Source organism: Gopherus flavomarginatus, chromosome 3 (assembly GCF_025201925.1).
Source record: "Gopherus flavomarginatus isolate rGopFla2 chromosome 3, rGopFla2.mat.asm, whole genome shotgun sequence".
NCBI classification, from domain to species: domain Eukaryota; kingdom Metazoa; phylum Chordata; order Testudines; family Testudinidae; genus Gopherus; species Gopherus flavomarginatus.
In genome coordinates, this window is record NC_066619.1 from 206,364,393 (window position 1) to 206,384,597 (window position 20,205).

Sequence of the window (20,205 nt, forward strand, 5' to 3'; positions counted from 1 at the left end):
CTCAGAGCCCAAGTCATCAATGTGGGTCCACAGGGCTCAGGATGCGGAGCTAAAAACTGCAGTGTAGACATTCGGGCTCAGTCATGGGCTCTGAGAACCTCCCCCCTCACAGGGTTTCAGAGCCCAGGGTCCAGCCTGAGCCTAAGTGTCTACACTGCAATATTTAGCCCCACAGCCCTAGCTCTGCAAGTCTGAGGCAGCCCAGGCCCGCTGTGGTCATGCCATGAGTCTTTTATTGAACTGTGGATGTATCTAGAGGCTCTGAATCAGTAATGTATATGAGCTCATTATGCATGAGAGGAGTTGCACGGAAATCCGTGCTTAAAGTTAGGCACATGCATTTATGTACCCTGCTGAACTGGGTCCACAAAACTGAAGTATTCAGCCTATAAGTGAAGTGTGAGGGGATGAGAAGCAAAAACCACAATAAAACCCTTGTGTAGTGCAGGCTGTTACTCCACGTTATGGGTCAGCATAGCAGCTGTAGTTTCCTTCTAGCTTCCCTCCTCCCACCCTCACCCATCCACCCGCCCCCACATATGCCACTTGTTAGGACCATTGGATTCATGTAACTGCAGATCCAGCACCCAGCCTGCTCTCCATGCCACCCTCTTTTCTGGCCTGTTCAGGAGCCACTAAATGCAAACACAGGGCACACAGGTCATCAGAGTTTTATGAGGAAGCTCCCTGACCCAGTACATCCCATCCCAGTTTTCCTATAAAAATATCTTTGAGACAGGAGACACAGCCACAAAGCATGGACTGTAGTCTTGGGGAAGCAGTCTGAGGTTTATAAACAACAGCCATCCTGCAGACCCTGGCTTTATGGCCCATCACCAGGGTTCAGTGAACAGAAAGGGCTGGAACTCCTCACGCTGGCAAGGGATCAGGCTAGCTCTTGGCTGACTTTGCTAGAGTTTCTCAAAGCAGCAGATGAGCAGGGCTGGGTGGGAAATGTAATTCCTTATGATAGCCATAATTAGTCCTATATTGCAAGGCACAATGGGAAATAGGGTCAGTACATAAACAGTATCCTTGCTAAAATTTGGGGGAAGAGACCTGTAGAGAGCTAGGGTTTTTTTGAGGGTCTCTCCTAGATGTGAACAGTTAAGTCTACAGACCTAGTGTTGGGAGCAGTAGCAGAAAATATTAATATTATGGTACCACCCAAAAGCCCTGGTTGGGACAGGGCCCCATTGTGATGGGTACTGTGTAAACAGAAAAGACAATCCTCTTCCTGAAGAGTTTATAATCTAAGGCCCTAGATTGCTGGTTTTTCCTTTACTGAGGTGTGCTTAGACCAGGTTACAGCATGTGATATGTGTCTTACTTAGATAAGCAGCTTTTGGTACAAGTGACTCATAAGTATTTGATGCCTAGACACCATGGTGATGGGCACAAGTAATATCTATAAAGAGGTATTGTTAGCTCAAGGGTGGGATCTTGCAAGGATTGATTGCCAGTGGTAGTTTTTCTCCAGTGAGAGGCCTCCACTGATGGAATTTGCTCCTCTTGGAGCTCTGCCAGAACCAGAGTTTGGCAAGCTTCAGAGTCTGACACAAGGCCCTTTAAAATATGTTGAGTTCTTATTTTTGTTCAGTTTTAGTTATTTTGTATTAATAGTTGATCTAGTAAGACACTGATTACAGTAATGCAAGGGGCAATTAGATTGCCATCACTTACTGCTAACTTATGAATAGGGACCTACCAAATTCAGGGTCTATTTTGGTCAATTTCAGAGTCATAGGATTTTAAAAATCGTAAATTTCATGATTTCAGCTATTTAAATCTGAAATTTCGCCGTGTTTGTAATTGTAGGGGTCCTGACCCAAAAGAGTTGTGAGGGGGTCACAGTACTGCTACGCTTACTTCTGTGCTCCTGCTGGTGGCAGCGCTGCCTTCTGAGCTGGGCAGTCGGAGAGCAGTGGCTGCTGGCCACGAGCCCATCTCTGAAGGCAGAGCCACTGCCAGCAGCAGTGCAGAAGTAAGAATGGCATGGTATGGTGTTGCCACCCTGTCATAAACAGATAGCTAAGGGTTAATGTTCTTTTACCTGTAAAGGGTTAACAAAGGGAACCAAACACCTGACCAGAGGACCAATCAGGAAACAAGACTTTTTCAAATCTGGGTGGAGGGAAGTTTGGGTGTGAGTTCTTTGTTCTTTGTCTTGGTTCGGTGACCCTCTCGGCTCTGAGAGTGATCTTTCTATCTCCAGGCTTTCTAATCTTCTGTTTCCAAGTTGTAAGTACAAGGATAGTAAGACAATAGGTTTATATTGTTTTTTTGTATTTACATGTGTGTAGTTGCTGGAATGTGTTAAATTGTATTCTTTTTGGATAAGGCTGTTTATTCATTTTTTCTTTTAAGCAATTGACCCTGTATATTGTCACCTTGATACAGAGACCAATTTTATGTCTTTTTCTTTCTTTTTACATAAAGCTTTCTTTTTAAGACCTGTTTAAGTGTTTTTCACTGGTTAAGGCTAAGAAACGAAGGGAGGGGGAAAATCTCCTTGTGTTAGATTTGCTAAGCCTGACTTTGCATACCCTCTGGCTGAGGGGAGACAGAGATTGATCTCTCGGTACTTGCGTTTCAAGGACTTGAAGCAGGGAATCTCCGAGAGTACCCAGGGCGGGGAAATCTGGGAGGAGGTAAAGAGGGAGAAGGGAAGTGGGTTATTTCCCTTTGTGGTGAGACTCAGGGCATCTGAGTCTTGGGGGTTCCCCAGGGAAGGTTTTGGGGAGACCAGAGTGAGCCAGACACTGGAATTCTGGCTGGTGGCAGTGATATCAGATCCAAGCTGGTAATTAAGTTTGGAGGTTTCATGCTAGCTTCTCATGTTCTGAACTCTAAGGTTCAGATCTGAGTAGGAAAGTTATGACACACCCTTACTTCTGTGCTGCTGCCTGCAGAACTGGGCCCTCAGTCAGCAGCTGTCACTCTCGGCCAGTCCAGCGCAGAAGTAAGGGTGGCAATACTGCAACCCTCCTAAAACGACCTTGTGACATCCCTCTGCAACTCTGTTTTGGGGCAGAACCCCCAGTGTGAGAAATGCTGGTTTCCCTCCAGGAAATTTGTAGTGTATAGTATAGGGTAAAAGCATACTAAAGACCAGATTTCACAGCGGGAGACCAGATTTCATGATCTGTGATGCATTTGTCATGGGTTTGAATTTGGTAGGGCCCTACTTATCAAACTTGTTTTAAACTTATATTTATTTATTTATTGTATAGGCCTAGCTGCTATGGCAACAGGAATTCATAGAAAACAAAATAAACGAGAATAAAATTAAAAAGACAGATGGCAAAGCAGAGTCATTCTGAATAGTAATACAAACAAAGGGAATAGTTGTCTCACTTACACCAGGTAAACCAGAAGTAACTCCACTGAAGTCAATTGTGTTTACATAGGTGTACATGAAAAAAGAATCAGGCTCAATAGCTACATATATCACCAACCATCAAACTGAAGAATGGTCAAGTTCTTTTTGTTTCTTCCTCTCTATTCCCTTTGGGAGCCAAACTTTAAGAATGAGGAAACCAGATATGGAAGGAGAAAGAAAAGGGGATGTGCAGAATGTCTAGCATGGGGGATATTGCGGGAAATTTCAGGGAGTTTCTGAAATAGAGGGGGATGGGTGGGTGGCACACAGGAGCTTGTGAGGAAGAATGCAAGGAGGTCCTGACGTGTGCCATAAGCTCAGTCTACACAGGCTACAGAGTATGTGACCCCCTAGTTCATGAGGTTTGTAAAGCAAAATGAAATAAAATACTTCATGGCCAAGAAGATGAAGTTTCAGAGCTGAATTCTACCCTCAGTTGTACTGAAGTAAATCCACAATAATGAAACTACTGCAAATTTAACTTGGTATAACTCAGAGCAGAATTTGGCAGTAGATTTGGCTTTAAAGGATCAGCAGCAACTTTAAATGTGGTCATTTAGAAGTAGTATAGCTTTTTCCTATATCATGAGCGCATTTATCTGATGCAGGGATGGCAACAGGAATATGGGTTCGTAGACTTACCTACAGCGTCAACAATTGTTCAGAACACAATGTGTTTTTATTTTCAGAAATGTTAGGGTGCTAACACTGGCAGAGCTGTTGTGAGTTAGACATTACCACTTTGTACAATAGATCTGAAAATATGTTTATCTAACAGAGGTTTTATACTCCTGGTTAGTATATCTGATTTAACTACAATCTTCTATGACACAAGAGAGGATAAATAATATTTAAGTGAAACTAAAACTCATAGCCATGGAGCTGTCTGATTCTAGTAAAGGTGCTTTTAAAAGCTACTTTTATAACTTTGTAACAAAGTCCAAAGATCTTCTTTTTAATTTCAAATTTGTATTGACAGCAACATCTGCAGATCAGGAATGTGGGAGCTGAAATTATTTGAAGACTGTCAGGCATTTGAGAGAGATCTGGACTCCATGTGTGTTGTTGATTCTATAACGGGGAAGCAGTTTAATTCCCCTTTCAGTTCCAGAAGAAGCTGACTTAGAAGTATCAAGTAAAATAGGAAATTGTTTTTTTAAAAAAGCCGTGTATTGATATCTAAGCTTAAAATGTTCATCCTATTAACAGCTATCTGATAAAGGAATAAACCTGTTACACTTGTTAGGCTAAATTTAGCTGCCTCTTTGTCACAGACAGAAAAAGAGGCAGTGAAAGAGGGCAGGGTGCAACTGCTCAGCTCAACTCTGTTTCCACTAAAATCTGAAGAGTTCCCCCACATAGATCCTTCAAGGCCAGAGAGCAGAGGTGATATGCCAGGATGGAGTGTGAATTTTGCATTTTATGCAACCTTTTCCTGGCCCAAATGTTTTAGGTCCTCCCCCCCATTATTGTAGGTTGAATTGACTGGTTGCACATGATGCTTTCGTAGGAAGAATTGAGTGGTTGAACATGTACCCAAAAGAGATAAAGCTACTCCTGCTTCTGTAGGGCAATGCTGCCAGGAAGGCTCCTATGCCCAAATAAATCAAGATTTCAGGATCCTAAATAAAGAGATACCTTAGTTACTACATACTGGAGCCCAGTACTAAGAATGAAGAGAATTAGGTCCCACATTGTTATTTAATTTCTGCTTATTTTTGAGTGGCAACCACCCCCACCACCCATTCATGAGTCCATACCAGTATATATAAATTGGGGTGTGTGGGTGTGTGAGAGAGAGAGAGGAGGGAGAGAGAATATTTATTTATAAGCACACTCATTTATGCTTTCACAAAGCTTTTTCTCTTAACAGATTCATTTGAGCAGGATATATTGTTTGAACAAAGAAGCATGAGACATTAATCAATGCCAGTATTCTTCCTAGGAATGTACACCTGCTCAGATTTTGCAGAGAAGCAATCAATGAAGGTTCAAACTTTGACCTAGAAAGGGCATTGTATTGCAAGGATGCCCAAATTATGCCCTTAAGGCCAAATGTGGTTTTCAGAGTCTTCAAGTGCCTTTTAGTTCCCTGTGTCAAAGCTATGAAGGAACAACCCACGGAAACTAAAGTTTTAACAGTTTAGAGCCAAAGTCTACTATTCTTCTCTAATAGTTCTCAGAACACCTTGCGCTTTTTCTTTTCCATTGCTGGTAAATTCAAACAGAAGCAGTTCCTACCCATCCACCAAGGAAAATAATCTGTTATGTTTTCAGGTATAGCCATTTATACATGGTGCTACTGTGCAGAGGGGATAAAGGTTGGAGAGCCACCTTTTCCTCCTTGTCATCATCTGTGTGGGAAAGAGCTGAACCAGGACAGCTGCCCCCTTCCTGCTTTTTTTCACAGGATGTTGGAAGAAGGATCAGGCCAGGCTCCTCCATCCTTTGTTTCTATTCCTTTTCACACTAATGAGGACTGGAGAGATGAAATTGCATCCAGTGGAGGAGTGGGAAAACACTGGGGCCCAATGAGTAGGGTAAGAATTCATATACTGTACTCAGAACTGATAATCTGGGGGTTTTAACTATGTTCATTGACTTTTTTTAGGAGTACAGTGTGCAGTTATGTAATGTGCAAACACAATCGGACATTTGTAAGCAGGGCCGGCTCTAGGTTTTTTGCTTCCCCAAGCAAAAAAATTTTTGGCTGTCCCCCCCTTCACCCCCCAGACAAAAGCTCCCCCTCTTGCCCACCAGTGCCCCCCCATTCACACCCCTGCTGTCCCAGCACTGGGCTCCCCCCCCAAACGTGGGATCTGCTACCAGCACACTGCAGCCGAGCCTTGGCCCAGCTGCGACTCTGTCCCCATGCGGGTGGAACTGCTGGGTGGCGTGGAGTGAGAGTACTTCCAGGTGGCAGCGTGGCTGCGGGGCGGCGCAGAGAACACGGCCCCCTCTCTGGGGTTCGCGGTGCTGCTGGTGACTGAGGTGGATCAGTTTGTGCTCACTGCCCTCATCCCCGACATGTTGGCGGCCGAGGACTTGGAGAGCCCCCCAGACCTGCTGCTCTTCAGCCTCATGGTGCCCTGGCCCAGCCCCAGTGGGAGGGAAGGCGAGGATCTCCAGCTGCGGGGCTACCTGCTCAGCACCGATGAGCCCAGCCGGCTGCTCACCTCCTCACACACTCCGGGAGCCCCTCTCACCGCCACCGCAGCCAGGGCTCAGCTCCAGGGGACCCCGTTTCCCTCCCTCCCCGGCTCCTCACACACTCTGGGCAGGGCCGCCCAAAGGATGCAGGGGGCCTGGGGCAAAGCAATTTCGGGGGCCCCTTCCATAAAAAAAAGTTGCAATACTATACTATAGTAACATGTATTTGGAAATGTAAAAAATAACTAGTGAAATACATTCAAAAATTAATTTGTAATAATTTGAAAATACACCAAATACATTATTTAAAAACATTAAATACTTTACTGGTATGTATACATTTGCAGTTACATAATGGGCTGTTACTGGGTGATGGTTGGTGCCAATGGGCTGTCACTGCCTGGAGGCGGTGCTGCTGTTGCCCAGGGCTGGGTGGGGAGCTGGGCTCTGGGTTGAGGGGTGCCCGGCTCACAGGGGCTGGGCTCAGGACTGTGCGGAGATGGGGTCGGGGGTTGTCCGGCTCAGAGGGGCTGGACTCAGACTTCGGGGTCAGGGCTGGGGGGGGGGGTGCCCAGCTCAGAGGGGCTGGGCTAGGAGCTGAGGGTCAGGGATATGGGGGATGGGGTCGGGGGGTGCCCGGCTCAGAGGGGCTGGGCTAGGAGCTGGGGGTCAGGGCTGTGAGGGATGGGGTTGGGGGGTGCCCGGCTCAGAGGGGCTGGGCTCAGAGCTCGGGGTCAGGGGGAATGGGGTCAGGGGGGTGTCCGACTCAGAGGGGCTGGGCTTGGAGCTGGGGGTCAGGGCTGGGTGAGGAGGATGGGTTTGGGGGGTGCCCAGCTCAGAAGGGCTGGGCGCAGAGCTGGAGGTCAGGGCTGGGTGAGGAGGATAGGTTTGGGGGGTGCCCAGCTCAGAAGGGCTGGTCGCAGAGCTGGAGGTCAGGGCTGGGTGAGGAGGATAGGTTTGGGGGGTGCCCAGCTCAGAAGGGCTGCACGCAGAGCTGGGGGTCAGGGCTAGGGGGGATGGGGTCGGGAGATGCCCAGCTCCGGCCCAGCCCCTTACCAGCCACTTACCCCCTCTCCCCGACAGCGCTGCAGCGGTGTGGTGTCTCCAGCTGGGCCTGAGTTCCCGCCACTCAGCTGCAGCTCGCAGCCCCGCCCCCTTACTAATTGAGACATCTGGGGATGGGGGAAGACGGAGGCGGGGGAGCCTCCGACATACCCTGCGGGGCCCAGAGCCTGGGGAAAATTGCCTCACTTTCTCTCCCTCCCCCCGCCTGGGCAGCCCTGACTCTGGGAGCCCTTCTCGCCACCGCCGCAGGCCGGGCTCGGCTCCAGGGGACCCTGCCTCCCCCTCTCTCTCTCTCCCCGGCTCCTCACACACTCCGGGAGCCCCTCTCATCGCCGCCGCAGCCCGGGCTCAGCTGTGTGAGGAGCTGGGGATGGAGGGTGAGCCAAGCCCAGGCTGCAGCAGCGGTGAAAGGGGCTCCTGGAATGTGTGAGGAGCCGGGGACGGAGGGAGGAGGGGTCCTGCTGCTGCTGCTGCCGCTGTGTTTCTGAGTGGGCTGTGCAGGGTGCCGCAGGGCTGGGCAGTGGGCGCGGATCCTGGCTCGGGTAAGTGGCTGCGCCAGGGCCGGCTCCCGGCAATGAGGCCCCAAGCAAAAAAATTAAAAATAAAAATAAAAAAAAAGGGGGGGATGGAGTGCCGCCCCTTAGAAGGTGCCGCCCCAAGCACATGCTTGGAGGGCTGGTGCCTAGAGCAGGCCCTGTTTGTAAGCTATATCTTAGCGATACAAAAAAGCTTTTTCAGGCCAGGAAGCGTGTCGTATATGTTTGTACAACACCTAGCATGATAGTGCCCCGACCTGACTGGGGCCTCAGGCATAACTGGTCAGAGCTACTCAATAAAAACATTCAGTTTTGCCATCTGTATATAAAAACTAAAGATTTTTGCAAAAATTAAACACTGAGGGCACTTTCCTGCAATACTTACATATGTCAAGAGTCCCAATAATGACTTCAACTGGGACTACAGGTGTAAGCAGAGGTTGCAGATTCAGCATCCAGAGGGGAGGTAGACAATAGAATCTCAAGATACTCTTGAGCTTCTCTACTTCTGCTCCCCAAGAGGCTAAGCACCAAAGAAGCGTTAACAGAGTTCTCAGAGGTAGTGAGCACACACTAGACCTGTGCAAACCTGGCAGGATTCTGCTCACAGATGAGTTCCAAAACTCATGCCTACAGTTCTTTTTATGGTATTTGGAAGTGGGCCATCACCTGCAGATTTACCTTAAAGCTCAAGTTCAAACTCAAACCCTCAAGTGAACCTTGCAACCCTTAAGGGAACCTTCCATCCTAAAGTTAGCTCCTCCCAGCTGTTCCAGTCACTTCCTCCTTCCATACTTCTGGGTGGTCAGTTTCCCAGAAAGGTGTTAAAACTCAGCCCACATCCATCAAGGCCAAGATTTTCAAAAATGGTTGTCTAAAGCTAACATGGATAGGTACTGTACATACAGCATTGTCTAAAACCAGGCTGTTTGTTTAGGTATCTGCAAGGACTGGACAGTCTAACTTCAGGAACCCATTTCTGAAAATGTTTCCCCAAGCTTTCATGAACATGGGTTAATATTTGTAAACACATGGACTCAATTGATTTGAGATGTTAATAGTTTGCACAGCTCTAGTGCATATGTCTTCATTGCACAACACAACTTTCCCATTTAATTTGTTTCATGAAAGCTAAGATTTATGAATGCTTAGTATAATTTCAAGTACCACCACTTTAATACATTTGTTGTAATAATGTTGATTGTACATGATCTTAAAAAATGGTGCCTTTTTATCAGATAAATGTGTTCCATCTTGTTCTCTGATTAACCACAGCACTACAAACACATAGCATAAAATTACAAAGCAAGACACTCTTTAATGCCATCTAGATAGCATCTGATAAAATTCTGGAGAAATGTATGAGTAGTTACCTTAATCTGCATGCCACTGAGCAGATTTCCTCTGTTGAGATAACTAAATTCTGTTACTCCCCAGCCAATTTGTCCAGGGTAGGAATGTTTGTGGGGCAATATAGAAGTTGTCCAGGGGGCAGTACGCCACAAGTACTCAAGGTCACTGGTGGCCCCTTGTGCTGGAGTGGTTGCTCCGATGTAGCGAATATACTCAGGGAGCTTTGTTCTGTAATCACGAATAGCATCTGGACCTTAGGGAAAAAAAAGATTAAAAATTGGTTATATAAAACTGAAGGGTTACATTTCTTACTATTTCAGTATATGTTGTTCCATCCTTTATTTTCTCAGTTACTTTACTGCAACAACTTTTAAAGAGCTGTTTCACTGCACAAGAATAGTTCACGCTCATTTTGTCTATGTTAGATATGTTAAGGGCTGTTATAAAGAGGACAGTGATCAATTGTATTCCATGTCCACTGAAGGTCGGACAAAAAGAAATGGGTTTAAGCTACAAGGGCAGTTAAGCTCTGGAATAGGCTTCCAAAGGAGGCTGTGGAATTTCCATCTATTGGAAGCATTTAAGAACAAGTTGGACTGTCAGGGTTGGTCTAGCTTTAAATGGACCTGCCTCAATGCAGGGGGCTAGACTAGATGACTTCTCAAGGTCCCTTCTAGCCCTACATTTCTATGATTATATCTTGGTTACAACATGCTCCCAAGTGGGAAAAAAGCTTTTGTATGGGCGCTACTTTTTCATGCTCCTAAAGCACTGACTCTTGAAAAAGGGGCCATAAGGGGGAGCAAAGTAAACCATCATTCTCTGACAGGAATCAGGATTTTATTGTCTTTGTGTTAGAATTAGGGCCTGGCTAATAAGATGATTCCTTGCACCCTTCCAAAAACCAGTAGAGCTGCAGCTGTAAGTGTCATAGTCTGGACCCCAAAGGCCAGTGCTGGGCATCTTCGGGAGTTGGCCAGGAATAACTTATAAATATTAGAAAAAGTTACTGTGGCAAAGCTTCTAGCTTGATGAGCAGGGACTAGAGCAGTGGACTTTGAGTGAAGAGGTGAGATTTCTATTCCTGGTTTGGCCACCAAATTTCTGCCTGACCTTGAGCAAGTCACTTGCCTCCGGTTCCCCATGTGTAAAGTAGGAATAATGGTGTTTACACACCTTGGTGCAGTACTTTGAAGTCTATAATGGTTTTGTATTATTACATTTAGAAGAATAGCCTTGCAAAAAAGAGGTAGAAATGTACCTGATACAAAATTAAAGCTGACATTAGTATTGATATTCTAAGAAATCCCAAACTCTGAGGAGTCTTTGAACCTGACAGGTTCTAAAGGCTGGTTCTGCCCTAATAGTTAATCCTTAAGGGTATGTCTACACTGCAAATAAAAGGAGTATTCTTAACTCAGGTTAGCTAACCTGTGTTAGCTAACTCAGTTAAAAGAGCAGTAAAGACAGTTAATAGCCCCAGTTCAGCCCCCGCCTGCCCTATATGCTTTAAGTTGAGCTGCTAACCCAAGTTAAAAGCAGAGTTGCCATGTGTTCACTGCTATTTTAATCCATGTTAGTTTATGTAGGTTAGCTAACTTCAGAACACACCTTTTTTTCACAGCATAGACTTACCCTAAGTCACAACTACAGTACGTTGATGACAGCTTCCCAAAACTGGTTGTATTAATAGCTCCTTAACATCATTATATTGTGAAGGAAAGGTGTGTTGCCATTTCCATCATAAACCTCCTATCAGGGAATTAAACTTCGACATAATTTATTCAGACAAAACTAAAGCAAACTCTAACCCCAGAAGAAAATATTTGCTTTATGTGTTTGGGGGGAAAAGGTAGCAGATTGTTTTTAAGTTGTAGTCATTGCAATGAGGTGTACAGGTCCTTTGGGCCCCAAAAGGAAGTTGTCTCAGACATGACATTCACCACTTCAATATTTCCACGAGGAGGAACCCCCAGTTCTGCAAGTGGAAAAGCAATACTACTGGAAAAGCAACAGGTCTCATCTAGGCTTGAAAGGGTTTGCCAGTGGAGCTATTACTGGCAAACCTTTTCTAGGGGAGATGCACCTTACACCAGGAAAAGAGTTACCTTGCTGCTACAGTTTATACAAGTTCCTTGAACTGAGTAAGCTATACCAGAAATAAAAAGGCCATTTTTGCAAGCATAACGGCATCTTCCATATGAGGATGGATTAATAAGACTGGGACTTCTCAGCTTGGAAAAGAGACAACTAAGGGGGGATATGATACAGGTCTATAAAATCATGACTGGTGTGCAGAAAGTAAATAAGGATGTGTTATTTACTCCTCATAACAAAAACTAGGGGTCACCAAATGAAACTAATTGGCAGCAGGTTTAAAACAAACCAAAGGAAGTATTTGTTCACACAATGTACAATCAACCTGTGGAACTCTTTGCCAGAGGATGTTGTGAAGGCCAAGACTATAATAGAGTTCAAAAAAGAAACAGATAAGTTCATGGAGGATAGATCCATCAATGGCTATTAGTCAGGATGGGTAGGAATGCAAAACCAGGCTCTGAAGTGTCCCTAGTGCCTGTTTGCCAGAAGCTGAGAACAGGCAACAGGAGATGGATCATTTGATGATTGGCTGTTCTCTTCATTCCCTCTGAAGTACCTGGGATTGGCCACTGTCGGAACACAGGATACAGGGCTAGATGGACCAATGGTCTGACCCAGTATGGCCGTTCTTATGATCATCTACTAACTCACATGTCTATATTGGCTAAACTTTTAAGTGTAGGCACAATTGGAACTTTTCATGAATAGCTATTTTGCTTTAAGTTCAACCTCTATCTTAATGTGAATAAACTTTCAAGTGCAGACAAACCCTAACTACTACTTCCTCACATAAGGGATACATTCCCAAACTTCAGATCCATGTCAGATCTAGTAGGCTCCTGGGACTCATACGCTGAAGAAACCACCATGTTGGGAGACACAGTCGGAACACTCTAACCAGCGAGGTGTCAACTGAGTCTTATTCCTTTCAGGTTTAGGGATGATTATTCCTAATGTAATGGACTAGGGCAGTGCTAATTTAAAACCTTCCAGTGTTAATAGAAAGGGGTAAAGAGAGAGATGCTAGAAAAATCAAGGAAAAATAAAGTAAAACTGGAGACACTTTCTGATACCAAGGTGAATCATTCCAACATTGATTGTGCTATGCCTGTGAATACTAGGCAATAATCACCTACTCAGAAAGAAATACCATTATTACCATCTGGTTGGATATAAGGGAGTTAATTCCCTTCTTCCCGTCACTTTAGCCATGAGAGCACAATAAAGTAGACATTGACACCTCTGGCTTAGAGCATCAGTGTTGTGTTAAGTTTTTATTTTGGCATTTCTCAGCTCTGCCAATTACATTATTATCTCATTGTACATTTCAACTACACAAAATAATCTTCACTAATCACACATGTTGATCTGCTATCCAGACTTTCTTTAAAAGAAATCAATGTCTTTAAATAATCTGTAGAAATATAGTTGCTACACATTGTACATCGCTGGTCTCCTAATGCTTGCTAGTGTGTGATTAACTCCTTGTAAATAATGTTTTCTATACACAAAGAGCAAAGTTGTGTGTTCAATCTTTCCTTTTAGAGTAAAGAAAACAACAAACAAGGAAGGAACAATTATAAGCTCTCCATGAGTGAGAAAGCAAGTGGAATGTGTGTCACTCTGTAAGAGCCTCCATCTTGAATTTTGAGGAATTGGACCATACTGTCCCAGCTGCAGTCATTAGAGATATTTGAATAGGTTCCCCCTTGTTGTAGAAGAGAGGCAGCCCATAGCAGTGTGTTCTGTGTGACAGCTCGAAGTCTCTGGAACATGGTCTCTACCTGGATCCAAAATAGCTGGAATATGGCCACCTCCTTGGAATGCTGCAGAACACTTCTGTTCGGTTAAGATTTTGGAGAGGGCTGAGGGTATGGTCCCAGAATGATGATGAAGGGGCAGGAAAGGGTGGGATTTTAGCAGAGACTGGCAGAGCTCCTTTTTGAATAATTACTTTAATGCTGCTGGGGATTTGTTTTTCTTTTTGTTGTTGTTATAATAATTATTGTTATAATTGTTATAATGTTTTGTTATAATTATTAATCATGGTGCCTACTGCTTTGTATAAACATTGTTTTATTTAAATCTAAATAAATAATTACTGTAAATAAATCCTCAAACTGTGCTTAAAAATGCAGCGAACAGCTTCATAGCTAAATACACCACAATCATTTAAATGCATTGTGCCCTGTAGGAGAATTACATTGCCCTTCCCAACAAAGTTCAATCTAGCAACAGAACAATAACTCCAAAATGACTACAACTTTATCATTTGAAGCTGGCAATGGGACTACTCATGGTACATGAAGTTAAGTATGTGCTTAAGTCTTTGCAGGATGAGGGCCAAAGTCATCATCCCGGCTGGGTGGTGTCTGTCTTTAGCCTGGCCAGATATATGGTATAGATCAAATCCTGTAAGTTGCTTAAGAGCTTGTTTACACGTGGGTTTGTTCCTGATTCACTCCATATGTGGACACACTTATTTCGGTTCACATATGGAGTTATTCAGGAATAGCTGTTGCACTTTAAATTGATACCCTATCTTATCAGAAACACTTTCAAGGGTAGACAAATGTTTAGTGTGTGCAGCAACGCTTGTGGACTTCAGTAAGAGTTGAGGATACTTGGCACTTTGCAGGAGGTGCTTAACACCTCAGAAGTTTGGGCCCTGCGGCCAGCTGTAGCAAACCAATGATAAAACTGCCCACTGCTTATTCTTTCCTAAAATTGATAAGCCAGTCCTCAGAGCTGCATCACTTTTTGAACATTAATTGGTGATACTGTAAACTGAGAAATACTGAAAAGTTAATTTCTGTTTGAATTGTACTGAAATCAGATATGACTCCAAAATGTGGATGTGTAGCTTAGTTGAGTTTGGTAATCACATTTTATCTCTGCAAAGGTTTCTCAAAAGCTAAAAGCAAATTTATCACAAACTTATGCATACACTTGTCCACTTAAAAAAAAAATCTCCTTTTGAAAGGCAGCAGACTGACAAATATGTAATACAACTTCTTTAGGTACAACACAGGCATCAATAATGCCATTCTCCCCTGTAATTTACAGCTATTCAGTCCCTCATAATGAATGTAAGGGGTGGAAACTAAATTTCCTGACAATGTACCGGTAAGTATTATACCTTTACTTCCTAATCTAACCTTTGCAAGGATTCTGAGATGCTCTTAAAGCTACTTTGTGCCTGGAGCTGTACTACAATGGCATTTAACTGTTTTTATTTGCTTGTGCTTTTTTTTTTTCTAAACCTGACTCTCAGAGAACCATCTGAGCCTGAGGCTGGAGCAAAGCAAGAGAAGTAGAGGAAACAGAAGCTAACTTTATTTTTGATCCACCTGTCAATAGTCAGTCAGTGCTCTGCACAACAGAGGCTGAAGGGATATAGCAAAGGAGTCATGGCCACAGTGGTGAGGCTGCACCCGACCCTGACATAGCACAAGGCCTGGACCTGCCCCAGAGACACTGTGGGGTCCTGCCCCTTTGTGCCAAGTGCACCAGGTGTGGGGCAGGCAGGATCCAAGTGTGGAGGGATCCAGGTGTGAGGTGAGAGGATTCTATGTGGGACAATCTGGATGCAGACAGGTCAGTGTGGGGTCTGGATGCACAGAGGATCATTGGGGAGGGGGTGATCTAGGTGCAGGGGCAATGGGACTCTGCAGGGGCTTCCAGGTAAAAGTGGTTGGTGTTCAGTGGAGGGTTGTGGGAGTCTCAGCAGGGGGGTCTGGGTGCTGGGGGAGTGGGCTTGGTGGGGTGGGTGTCTGAGTGCAACTAGCTGGGGGTCAGTTGCATGGGGAACTGGATGTGGGGGCTCAGGGTGGTGCAGGGAGGTGGGGCTGATCAGGGTGGGGGTTGAGTGTAGGGAGTTCAGTGGGGCATGGTCTGGGTGCAAGGGTTTAGGTGCTAGAGGCTCCAGGTGCAGGGGTTAAGGTTCAATGGGGTGGGTTTGGGTATGGAAAGCTAGGGGAGTTTGGGTGTACGGGATGAGGCTTGGCGGGGGTGTCTGGGTATGGGAGGTCCAGATGCATGGGGGTTGGGTGGATGGGGGAGCAGCGCCCAATACAGTGACCACTCCTTCCGCATCTGAGAAGTGTTGGGGGCAAGAAGCAGGGGAGGATGCTGAGCTTCTTGCAGGTGTGAGAGGTCTCTGGTGGTGGGTCTGACGCAGTCCCAGCTACTCCTTGCAGGTGAAGAGGAAGTCCCATCCTCTCCTGTCTCTAGCCCATCTGGGACTAGCAGCTGATCCTGGCTCAGGATAGGAGCCACTGGCTGGGGTGTCCCAAGCTCTGCAGTGATTTACCTCTCCGCCGGCTACTCCAGATGCCTGAAACTATGTACCTGTGCAGCAAGGGAGTGGTGCATGACTGCTCTTGCAGCTTCCCTTTGATTCCCTATCAGAAACTCATTTTTCTGTAGGAAAGCAAATAAATCTGCAGTGGATATGTATTCTGCACATGCGAAGTGGGACAGAATCCCCCCAGGAGTAACAATATGCATTTTGGAGTTACAGTTTCCTTGAGCGAGGCATGGCCTACTAATATGAGCACTGGATTTGGGAACAGGGAACTCAACGTTAATCTCAACTCTGCCACTGATTTGACCTATAGAAAACTCCTGAGGGGATATTTGGCATTGCAGTTTGTCTAGATGGTCAATAAATTTTAGTTCTGTTCTAATGTGACAGAGGCATTTCCAGATTGAAGGGTCATCTGAGCACACCTGACCCCAAGAGAAATATAGGGATTGTCAGTTTGCAGCCTTGTCTGTACAATAAACTTGCACCTGTTAAATCAAAATCAGTTCTCAAATCAATTTAATTAAACTGGTATTAATTAAGATTAAGATTAGCCCCAGGGAAGCCTCTCCATGTGTTTAATTCCATAGTGTTTGAACTCCATGAGTCGGGAATGGCTGTTCCTGTGACACTGTCCTGCATAAGATAACAGTGCTGCCCTATCGGCATTCACTTTTGTAGTGCCCTTCTGTAGTGTCAGACTACTGGTGATGGGCAATTTTAAGAGCAGTCACTGACAGGGACCACATAAAGGGCTGCCATGAAGAAAAGGTACTCTGCTAAGCTCCTGAGAGGCCCTCAGTTTCAGCGGTAACAATGGTGGGAGCACTAGTGTAGACAGATTAAATGGCCTCAGATGTCCTGAGACTTGTGGGTGTAGAGAGCCAACTAGCTCCTCACCGCTCTGTGTGTCTGTGAGTGCATCCCTATCTGCATAGGGACACTTTAGAGGGAAGTACATGATAAAACTGGTGAAGTTTCCTGCAGAACTTGTCCACTTCCACAGGGTACTTTAGAGAAAGAGACAAATAAGTCCTACAGTGACTGCTCTAGGTCAAAACTCTAGCTACACATGTGCAAGTATATTTATTAAGGGCACTTTTGAAAGTGCTCTGCTGGGCTGTTCAGTGCAGTTCTGCTACTGCTTTGGGCCCTCTAACGGAATGTGTACATGTGCACCAAATAAAATAGGGACCCAGCCAGCTGCCCCTGTACAGATCTAGAGGTGCTGAACTGTTCAGTTAATACCTGTGAATGACACACAGATTTGGAATGAAGGCAAATGTATTTTATTCATATTTTCTTATTGGGACTGTACCCTAGTGACAGAACTATAATACTGTATATAATATGCAGAGCACAGCCTAATGTGTTCAGTATAACTCTCAATAATGTGTACCATGTCTGAAAAACTTTCTACAATTCATAGTCTGTTTCCAGTTCTTTGGAGTATAATGTATAAGGATGAAAGTGAAAGTTTAACTGATTTTACAATTAATTGTTTAATAGTATAGGCGTACTCTGAAATCAAGCTATCAAATAATTGTGTGTAATTCAAATTTCAGATATGTATTATTTTTGTGATTATAAAGTTAGGGTCCCAGGATGAATTGAAAAAGGCACTTTTCAAAACTAAATACACACAAATTTGCTCTCAGTCCCTCAGTTTAATTCCTGTGCTTTTTCATAGTATACTGTGTTTTCTAGATATTTAAAATTCAGATGTGTTTCTAGTAAGTATCCAACTTTGTAACTGCTATTAAACTGCAACGCTGAGAAATCTCTTTGGTATCAGCAGGTTTTCACACAGACCCTCAGATGTAGCGTTCTCAGACGCTGATATGGTCTCTTTGTTAATACCTAGGCTCAGGGCACACTTTTTCAATAAAGAATGAGCACTGCTGAGCAGAGCACAAAAGCTTCTAACTTGAGGAAGTGTCGATTTCAGGTTCCTGCTTTGTGTGCGTTTCTCTCACGCATACATTAAGTAAATCCTCACGGTTGAACAATGGAGACATTTACTTGATGGGAAAAGACAGTATCATAAAAACAACAAAGAGAGGGGTTTCAATCTAGATATCAAGACCTTCACCCGATAAAAGAAAGCTGCAGCACCATTACAAAATATAATATACAGTGAATTGCAGCTCTCTTAATTTTTCTGTGTCCATATTGCTCCTGCTTATGATCAATAATATAGTAGAACAGAATTGTTTAGGGTGTGAATGGTGCAATCATATTAATTGCAGCCCTGTCGTATTGGCTACGAGGCAGCAGCTTGCTTTACTGTACAGACTTCTCTGCCTCTCTGCCAGAGTCAGGCTCTGGCTCGCAGCTGTCCTGTTCTGCTAGCTCCGGGCTCTCAGCTGCGGAGACGCACTAATTACCTGTAAATATCATCCGCTTCCCCGTAGCGGCTGCTCCTAGAGAGGGTCTGGGGGTACTGGCGGGCATGACTCCTTTGCCCGGCTGCTTGCCTGCGGTTTGCCTTGGTTACTCCTTGGCAGACCCAGCCCAGCGCCGGGCGCAGCAGGCGGCAGCTGTTGGCTCCCTGCAGGCAGCAGCCGGCGAGGGCCGTTTGCTGGGGTCGCTGCTCGTGCGCGGCAGCTGCATTGTGACATACTGTCCTTGCGCAAGCGGCCCGGCGCGTTCTCCAGGCGCGCAGCCCGGGACTCTGGAGCCCCTTTCTGCCCTTTTGAGGTGGTGGCGGGGCGGGGGGGGGGGAAGGTTTCCATGGCTAACACCCCGGACCTTCTGCAAGAGGCAAGGTCAGAGTGGGTGCCTCTGCCTGTGTGGGTGCCCAACTTTGGGGTTAACGGGGTCCTGCCCCAGGGGACCTGTTGGTGCTACAGCCCTGGACTATGGCACCCATACTGAAGGCAGCACCGCAAGCTGATTTTAAGTGGCACTCACACTGCCCGGGTCCTGGCCACCAGTCCGTGGGCTCTGTGTTTTAATTTAATTTTAAAAGAAGCTTCATAAGCATTTTAAAATCCTTCTTTACTTTACATACAACAATAGTTTAGTTATATATTATAAACTTATAGAAAGAGACCTTCTAAAAACATTAAAATGTATTACTGGCATGCAAAACCTTAAATTAGAGTGAAGAAATGAAGACTCAGCACAGCACTTCTAAAAGGTTGCCGACCCCTGCTGTAGTCTATAGCAGCGAGCTGGATGGAGCTATGCTGATCTCTCTAAATCTTTACCTTTGTTAAACTTCTTTGATTTTTTATTGAATTTAATACTCATGAAAGACAATAGTTGGAAAGCCCTGGAACCAGAGTACACAGCTGGCCTCTGATAACTTCCACATTCAATCACTTCTCAGCTGAGGAGACTTCAAACTACCCAACAACCCAGCTGGGTTCTAGTTCTTGTACCTAGGCATAGCACTTCAGTAATTTAGTGAAAGCAGGATTTATTTTATTTTACTTTTTGTCAGTTGTTGTAATTTTTTGAACACAGCATTAATAGACTGCATTTTTTTTTCTTCTAGACACAATAGTCCCCTGTTCTATCATCAGTAGCTATTGCATTTGATTGCAATTCTAAGGATACCTTTTCACTAAAAAGTTAACACAGGCTCCTACTCAGATGTTGCCTCTAACCCAGGAACACACAACAGAACATCATTTAACTCGAGTCTGGCTGTGTCTGAAATCTGGGCTGAGTGGAGATAGCCCAGTAGAGTAAGTGGACAGGCTAGATCCCGGATGCCACTTTCACTTGGGCTGGTAACCTGTCCACTCTGCATTGTTGATGCAGACTAATTAACCTGAGTGTTGATAGTCCTCCAATGCCTTCCCACACATCAGAATAGGTAGGGACACTTCCAGAAAGTGAACAACTCTCACTTTAACTTAGCATGGCACCACTGAACATTTGGCCAGGCAGAGAGGCCACCAGGCCTAATTTCAGTGAGTGGCATTGTGACCCAGCATGTCAGGCAGGGCCGGCTCTAGCAATTTCGCCGCCCAAAGCACGGCAGCACACCATGGGGGGCGCTCCGCCGCTCACCGGTCCCGCGGCTCCGGTGGACCTCCCGCAGGCGTCCCTGCGGAGAGTCCGCTGGTCCTGTGGCTCCGGTGGACCTCCCACAGGCATGCCTGCGGATGCTCCACCGGAGCCACGGGACAGCAGACCCTCCACAGGCACCCCTGCGGGAGGTCCACTGGAGCCTCCTGCCACCCTCCTGGCAACTGGCAGAGTGCCCTCCGTGGCATGCCACCCCAAGCATGCGATTGGCGCACTGGGGCCTGGAGCCGGCCCTGATGTCAGGTTGAAACACCATTTGGTCTATGGGCCCA

At 45.5% G+C, this 20,205-nt stretch overlaps 1 protein-coding gene across 6 annotated transcripts in view; it reads right to left on the reverse strand.

Annotated features, from left to right (window-relative positions):
• C3H4orf45 (chromosome 3 C4orf45 homolog) overlaps positions 1-18,455 on the reverse strand; it is a 144,020-nt gene extending 125,565 nt beyond the window's left edge. For all 6 annotated transcript variants that reach the window (XR_007773462.1, XM_050946674.1, XM_050946677.1 and 3 more), the window contains exons 1-2: positions 18,280-18,455; positions 9,507-9,739 (exon numbers count right to left, since the gene is read on the reverse strand). Coding sequence is in view for 5 of the 6 variants with exons in the window: in XM_050946674.1 (XP_050802631.1) it covers positions 9,507-9,739; positions 18,280-18,346 (300 nt within the window). In the remaining variant the exon portion in view is untranslated. The remainder of the gene's footprint in view (positions 1-9,506; positions 9,740-18,279) is intronic.
• Between the last annotated feature and the right edge of the window lie 1,750 nt (positions 18,456-20,205).